Source organism: Crocuta crocuta, unplaced genomic scaffold (genome assembly GCF_008692635.1).
Source record: "Crocuta crocuta isolate KB4526 unplaced genomic scaffold, BGI_CrCroc_1.0 scaffold214, whole genome shotgun sequence".
Classification (NCBI taxonomy): domain Eukaryota; kingdom Metazoa; phylum Chordata; class Mammalia; order Carnivora; family Hyaenidae; genus Crocuta; species Crocuta crocuta.
The window spans coordinates 1,307,381-1,315,518 of NW_027529999.1; the positions used below are offsets into that span (position 1 = coordinate 1,307,381).

Sequence of the window (8,138 nt, forward strand, 5' to 3'; positions counted from 1 at the left end):
TGGTTTTCTCTGTCCCTGCCTGAACTTCCAGAGATGTTTCTGATTTATTGTTCAGTAACTCGTACTAATTTCAGATTGTTTACTAGTCATGTGTTTGCCTTTTCATACTTCTCCATTCTAAAAGGAAATGTTGTGTTTTGTGATTCTCTGAAAGTGACTTGTCATCTGTAAAATTAACCAAGTGAAAATTCACTTATTTTGAACTCGGTAGTATGCACTGAAGATAATTCATTTTAGGCTTATTTTAATTTAAGGCTAGCTGGCTGTGGTATTCATATTAGGGAGTGGTTTGGTTGGGGAACTTACTACAGACATTTTGGTGAGTGGTGTTGCCTTGCCTGTATTAAACACAGAGCTAGGTGTCGGGGGCGGGGGTTGGGCATTTTTCTTTAAAGGTGAAGATGGCAGGGTTTTACACAGTAGTATTAGATTACAGTAGATTAGATCACAGTATTAGATCTGTGAGTACAAACGGCAAATGAAAGAGAACATTCCAGATAGCAAGAGGGTGGAAAACTAGATGGCTGCTGGCAGAAAACCTTTTCATACACTTGTATAAAACAACTGAAGTACATACTAATTTAATTTAGCACAGTCTATTTTTTCCATCCATTTACTTTTTATCTGCATGTGTCTTTGTTTTTAAAGTGGATTTCATGTAGATGACATATAGTTGGGTCATGCCTTTTTGGCCTACTCGGACAATCTTAATTGTTGCATTTAGACCTTTGACATTCAAGGCAATTATTGATACAGTTGGATTAATGTCTCCAATATTTGTTACTGTTTTCTACTTGTTGCCTTTGTTCTTTGTTCCTGTATTGTCTTCCACTCTTTTTGTGTCATTTATAACTGATCCAGCTTCACTTTCAAATAAGGTTGTACTATTTGACATGTACTCTGAGTACCTTCATTTGCCTACGAGCATACAGGGACGTATCACACATACAAGCATAAGCATTCAATGAATGCATTGTTGCTATTACTATTTTGAACAAACTGTTACCTGTTAGATCAACTAAGAATGGAAATGAAAGTTTTTGTTACCTTCACTGATTCCTTTTTTTGTTGCTCTTCCTTTCTTTATATAGATCAGTTCTGACCTGTATTATTTTTTCTCCTCTCCAAAGAAGTTTTTTTTTTTTTAAACATTTCTTGCGAGGTGGATCTACTGGAAGCCAATTCTCTCAGTGTTTGTTTGCCTGAGAAAGTCTCCTTTGCTCTTGTGAAGGACAGTTTTGCAGGATATGGAGTTCTAGATTTGTGGGGTTTCTTCTTGCAAAACTCTAAATATTTTACTCCACTCTCTTCTTGCCTGCATGCTTTCTGAGGAGAAGTCAGTTGTAATTATCTGTGTTCCTTTGTGGGTAAGATGTTTTCCCCCCCATTCTGGTTTCTCTGTGTTTTCCCCCTTTATCCTTGATTTTCTCTAATTTGAAGATGCTATGTTCAGAGGTGTAGTTTGGGGGCATTTATTCCGCTTCGTGTTTGCTGAGTTCCTGGATCTGTGGGTTGGTGTCTGACATTAATTTGGAGAAAATCTTGGTTATTGTTGTTCCAGATATTTCTTCTGTCCCTTTTTCTTTTGGCCTTCTCATTGTATGTGTGTTACACCTTTTGTAATTGTCCTTGGATAATTTGATTCTGTTCTTCTGAGTCTTTGTTCTCTTTCCTTTTTGGCTTTTGGGGATCCTGTTGATACATCCTTTAGCCCAGAGATTCTTCCCTCATCTGTGTCCCGTCTACTGAGAAGCCCATCAAAGAATTCTTCATTTTGGTTACAGCGTTTTTTTATCGCTAACATTTCTTTTTGGTTCCTAGGATTTCCATCTCTGCTTGCATTGCCCATCTGTTCTTGGATGCTGTCCACTCGATCTGTTAGAGCCCATGGCAGATTCCTCCTAGTTGTTTTAAATTCCCATTCTGGATAAAAAAATAAATTCCCAGTGTTATAACTTTAGAATCCCTGCCACGTGTGTCTCTGATGCCTGCTCTTTCTCTTCACATTGTTTGACTGTCGGTGTGTCTTATAATTTTTTCTCGAGAGACTGCTGTCAATAGGCTTTCGGTAACGTGGCGAGGTGTTGGGGGAGGGGGTGTTCTGTGCCTGTGGTTAGGGCCCTGTCTTCTAGTGACCCCGTGCCTCCGGGCCTCCAGCTTCACCAGTGCTTCTCAGTTTTTCTCCCCCTTTCGGTGGAGCAGGATGGTTTGTATAGGCCGGAGTTGTGTATTTCTCTTCCCCAGGCCAGTCGGTGTCTGATGGCCCAGCCGGTTACACTCTGGTTGACCAGTTTCCCCAGAGGGGAGGCTTGGTTAGGAACAGCATGCTTTGGCCTATTTCAAAATTGTTTCTTTTCCCTTTGCCGTAGTTATGCCCAAGAACATTTTTCCGTCCTATTTATTGTGGAACCTGGTTGGCCTCTCAGAGGAAGGTTTGTGGACGTTCCCCTATGGCTGGGTCCCCTTCGAGTTGGGACTCTCGAGGCTGTCCACTCTGCAGTCTGTCAGCTACCCTTCAGGTTTCCTTCTGTTTGTCATCCATATTTGGATGGGTTTGGTTTTTTTTTTTTTCAGGAGTTTGGTTCTGTTTCTCTGTTGATTTATTACTTTTCCCTAAGTACCTTTGTTAGTGACAAGGTTCTTAAGATATCTTTAAATTAGTTTCAAGATTTTGTGCGTTTGTGCCATTCCTTCTTTTGAAGCTTATTCCTTGCTGTTCCTACACTCTGTAGGACTGCTGCTGACTTCCTTGATTTTCACCTCGTTGCCTGTTTCTCCCCAGTCTCAGGACAGGGAAGAAAGAATTATTTCTGAAGTGGAATAAAGAAGAGCCATGTGGCTCCTTACCCATCTCTATTCTTATAAACCTCCTTTCTTTTCTTTCCTTAAAGAATCACCTGGTGCCTACGTGGTGGCTTAAAGCTCCTTGTCCAAAACAGCAGTGAGGATTCAGTGGAGCGTGTGTGTGAGACGCTTCTAGTTGTAGTGCCTGTCACCGGGCAGCTGCTTAGTAAATGCTTCACAGGTTGTTACATCAAGCCGTTTCGGTCCTTACTTTCTGTGGGATCCAGGCCTTTGAGGCTGGGCCCTAGAATTCTGTGCAGAAATCCAAGCTGGGTTTTTTTTGTAGCTGCCAGTAAACTCCAGAGCAGACATTCATTGCATCTCATGAAGACTTAATGGATGACAGTTCACGCTGCGTGACGTTTCTCATGGATCCTGAGCTGTTATTCATCTGTGTTCTTTGTGGTTTATGTGGTGTTCCTTACCTACTTTGCCTTTTCTTTTAAAAGGAGTGAGGTAGGGGCGCCTGGGTGGCTTAGTCGGTTAAGCGTCCGACTTTCGCTTAGGTCATGATCTCGCGGTTCGTGGGTTCAGGCCCCGCGTCGGGCTCTGTGCTGACTGCCAGCTCAGAGCCTGGAGCCTGTTTCAGAGTCTATGACTCCCTCTCTCTCTGACCCTCCCCTGCTCACGCTGTCTCTCTCTCTTTCCTAGAAATAAATAAAAACATTAAAAAAAATAAAAGGAGTGAGGTAAAATGACACACAAAAGGGGCTTTTTTTATACATCATTTTTTTTAGTAGTGTAATCTAACATTAAAAGAAAATCACCACTAAGAATATTGAAAAATATATACTCATAATAGTTTATTCCTCTGCTTTACATTTTGATAAGCCTTTGGTCTTTATCTCTGGGGATTCACAATTCTTATTCCTGTGTTACCAGTGCAAACCGCAGTATCAGCAGCGTGAAAGTTGTCGCTGGTGCAGTCATTTCAGGCTGTGCCCTGCTAGAAAGTGGAAGAGCTGCCCGTTCCGGATGCAGAACTTGAAAACCTTCCATTGCGAAGCATATGTCCTTTTTTCCTACTCCTTATGTCTCCTTCACGGCCTGAGGTGCCTTCGTGATTTTCTGATTTCTGTTGAGGCAAAACCATTCCTTGAAAGCTTTTTGGGAGGCTCTTTATATAAAACAGACCAATCTGGGTACTCTGGTTTGTTTTCTTTTTCCTTTTCCTTTTTAAAGGAAGGGTTTCCGACAGGAGCGGGATTATTCTGCCAATGGCAGGGACGTCCCCAGGGCTCAGAGCAGGGAGCTGCCGAGGTATCTGTGCATCGTGTTTCCGGACTTATGCAGGCACTCCCCATAGTTGACTCGCTGGGGCCGCACTGTCCGCCGCTGGCAGGGTCCCGTCAGCGGGCAGACGCGCTCCACTCTCAGTCTTTGTACAGAAATGTCTTTCCACCGTCGTGAGTTGGCCTTATAGAAACTGTGGCATTAATAGAACTGAATCTTACCACGAAAGCAACAGAATTGAAGCAAAATCAGAAACGATGCAGGCTCTCACGTGTGGGATGCTTTTTCCTCTCTTAAACAAAATTCCGTAAGAGTGAGTCTTGAGTTCTCCTGTTCTGTGACCAACAGGAGGCCTCACAAATGGCAGTGGAAGATACATCTCTGCTGCCCCCGGCGCTGAAGCCAAGTACCGCAGCGCCAGCAGCGCCTCCAGTCTCTTCAGCCCCAGCAGCACCCTGTTTTCTTCCTCCCGGTTGCGATACGGAATGTCTGATGTCATGCCCTCTGGCAGGAGCAGGCTTCTGGAAGATTTTCGAAATAACCGGTACCCCAATTTACAACTGCGTGAGATTGCTGGGCATATAATGGAGTTTTCCCAAGACCAGCATGGGTCCAGGTGAGGACTTGGCTTTTGGCACTTAAGGTAACTGAAATCTTCATGCCTTCAATTCCATGCCTCGGGCGAGGTAGACGCTAGTAGGTTGCCAGGAAGCCATGGAAACAGAGTTTGCCTCTTCGTACGCTTCCCGTTATGTGTTTCAGGGGAATGTAGATGTGAGAATCCCTAGATATACATACGGGTGATGGAAAAGAGCCATTTAGTGATCTGGATCACATGCTGAAAACAAACCTTTCTACCTTCTTGTGGTATTCCTGGTGCCTGGGGGCCTCATGGCACGTCTGTAATTTAAGAACAGAGACACTAACACAAAGATATATGCACACTTTTGCTACCTTTGTTTTTAAAGTTTATATATTTGAGAGAGAGTGCACGGGGGAGGGCAGAGCGAGAGGGAGAGAAAGAATCCTAAGCAGGCTCTGAGCTATGAGGGCGGAGCCCGATGCAGGGCTTGATCTCTGCAACCGTGAGATCATGACCTCAGCTGAAATCAAGAGTCGGACGCTTGGTGTCCCCACGCTTTTGCTATTTTACTATTAAGAGTCGTGCTCTTAAAGAGACGTTATCCACATATAAGTTTGGATTTCTGCTGCTCAGGAGTAAGATAGCACCACTAGTTTTCTTTGTTGTTGCGCTCTGTAGATGGGAGAGAGTCTGCATAGAGGTGAGAGGCTGCCGTGTGAGACAGTTTACTTCTCCCTATTTGGCTGTTCCAGTGGGCTCCACAGAAAGGGACCCCCCTGGTTGTGGGGACAAAGCCTAATGATGGTGACATCATCCGTCCTTCCTTCCCGTTTGTCCCCCTTTCTCTTTCGTGCTCTCTGTGCCCACTGAAACAGCTTCTGAAGAATCCACCTCCTCTTTGAGTTCTGCCATCTACCACTGGGCAGTTTCTTGTATTTGGACCCTATAGACCAGATTGAGAGGCCACACGGTTTTTCTTACAGTCACCTGAACCTGAAAAATGAAAACTGGGTAGTTACTACTGCAGAAGACACTTGGAGGCATAAATAACAACCCTTCCACGTCATGACTGAGTACTGCTTCATATTAGCATGAGTTTAGGGAAGGCAGTAAGGGCTGTAAGCTCAGAGTTTATTGATGGGGGACTGGTTTCTAAGGAAAGAGTCAGGTAGAGTTCTGCCTGTGTTCTGTCCACCTGGCACCCTTCTCTTTTCCTGGCCCCTCCTGTCTCCCCCTCAACCCACACATAAATACAGTTTCGTATGTATGTAATGAAATGGACTAAAATTTAAATACACTTTAAAACCTCAGTTAAGTGAGGAGCACTTCACACTATAAAATTTTTCCCCTTCCAGAGATTTCAATTAGGTGAGTTCAAGTAATACATTTACTTTTTAAAAAAATATTTTAAAAATTAAGTTTATTTTTTTTTTTTTGAGAGAGAGAGAGTGAGGGGCAGAGGGAGGGAGAGAGAGAGAGAATCCCAAGCAGCCTCCCCACTGTCAGCACGGAGCCCGATGTGGGGCTTGAACCCACGAATCGTGAGATCATGACCTGAGCCGAAATCATGAGTTGGGCACTTAACCAACTGAGCCACCCAGGCGCCCTTCAAAGTAATTTGTTTAAATAACACCTGTGTGTGCGCCCGTGTATATACGCGCGTGCACGCGCACACACACACACGAGTTCAGAAGCAACACATTATATAAATTGTGCTAATCCTTATTTTCCCCAAGTCTTCCTGAGAGGATAGGATTACCTTTTTTTTTTTTTTGTACTTCAGAATTATTCAGCTAAAACTAGAGCGAGCCACACCAGCTGAACGCCAGCTTGTCTTCAATGAAATCCTCCAGGCCGCTTACCAGCTAATGGTGGATGTATTCGGAAATTACGTCATTCAGAAGTTCTTTGAAGTAAGCCTTTGTTCTTTCTGTCCTTTGACGTTAGAGAATCTCCAGAGCATTGTGATTTCCAGTAGTTGTTTGTAGAATGGCAGTCCCATTCCAGGCCTCAAAATGAAGTGTGTGCAGTCTTTTTGAAGAGCTTTTAAGTAGTTTCTCCACTGAAACGATACAGCAGCAGTATATCATTTAAAGACCCAAACAGATGTGCCAGTCTGTTGTAAAAGTGTGTTTGCAGAACTGCTGTCCCTATTTAGGATCCAGCACATTATTTCTGATTGTTTCAACCCTTTCAAAACATGTCATTTTTAAAGGAAATACTTTTTGTAGGATATTTTAGTAGGATCAAGATACAGTGTTCTAAAAAACTGAAAAAAAAATTTTTAAGTTTATTTCTGAAAGAGAGCGAGAACACGAGCAGGGGAGGGGCAGAGANCTGAAGGCCGGGGGAGTCCAGAGCCTTCAAGTCGTGAGGCTCCGAGAGAGGGTGCTCAGGCGCTGGCGAAGGCAGGGGGCCTGCTGGGGACACACGGGCCTGCGGGGTTGGAGCCTGTTCCACGCTCTGTACTGGAGACGCAGCAGCGGTAATGGGGTGTTGTATGCAAGGAATTAGAAGCAGGGACGCAGCTACTACTTGCTTTCTTCTGATGTTCAGATCATTATCAATTTTAATTTTCCCTGGGATTTTCATGGATGAAAACTTCACAAGTGAATCTTTCTTCTTAAATTTTCTCGTTTCTTTGGAACATGGACATTTCTTATTCTTTGACTGTTACACTCACTCACTAGCTCAGAGAACGCAGAAGGAGTATTACAGTCTCCCAGGTATGTCCCCCATCTTTGCCCTCATGACTGTGGTAAACTGTTGCTGTTGTTGCTTTGTTTTTTTGAGAAAGAGAGCGAGCGTGAGTGGGCGGGGTAGAGGCACAGGGAGAGAGGAAAGACTTCAACAGATTTTACGCTCAGCACAGAGCCCAACACAGGGCTCAGTCTCACAGCCGTGAGAGGATCATGACAGCAGAAATCAAGCCAGGCGTTCAACCAACTGAGCCACTCAAGCAGGCACCCCTAAATTGTTGATTTTGTTTCCATCTTTTCTGATTTTACTGTTTTCTCTTTTCTGATTGGATGTTACACTGTAGTAGTTTCTCACTTCCTTTGTTCCTCCCCTTGAGTTTTTCTTTCTACCCTATATTTCTATGTATTTTTTTTCCTGGTTGGGTTTCTTTGTGAATCCTGTTCTGGACCTGGTGGGACTCTTCCTGGTGTGGGTAGTTTGCTGTTTTCTAGATGCAAGTTTATTATTTTAGATGAAATTAACTCCTCCTCAGTGGATTTTTACCTCTTTGGCCTCCAGAAAATATACAAGGAAGCCATCTCCCATTTATTTTGGTTAAAAGTGTTCCTTGTCTTTGTATATAGCTATCATTCTCCATTTACCATTCCCATAATTATATTTCCAGAATAAATTTTTTCCTGACAGTTGGTTAATTGCTTTAGGAACCTTTCTTGAGTCTATTGTCTTTGGCTGGTTTGGTCCCTGACATTGTAATCTTGAAATGTATCCCCCCCCCCCC

The 8,138-nt window shown here is 43.6% G+C and overlaps 1 protein-coding gene across 1 annotated transcript in view; it reads left to right on the forward strand.

The window, feature by feature from the left end:
* The window catches only part of PUM1 (pumilio RNA binding family member 1), a 126,839-nt gene that overhangs the window by 103,691 nt on the left and 15,010 nt on the right, over positions 1–8,138 (forward strand). Inside the window, exons 15-16 of the mRNA XM_077763553.1 lie at positions 4,426–4,693; positions 6,444–6,573. Coding sequence (XP_077619679.1) covers positions 4,426–4,693; positions 6,444–6,573 — 398 coding nt within the window. The remainder of the gene's footprint in view (positions 1–4,425; positions 4,694–6,443; positions 6,574–8,138) is intronic.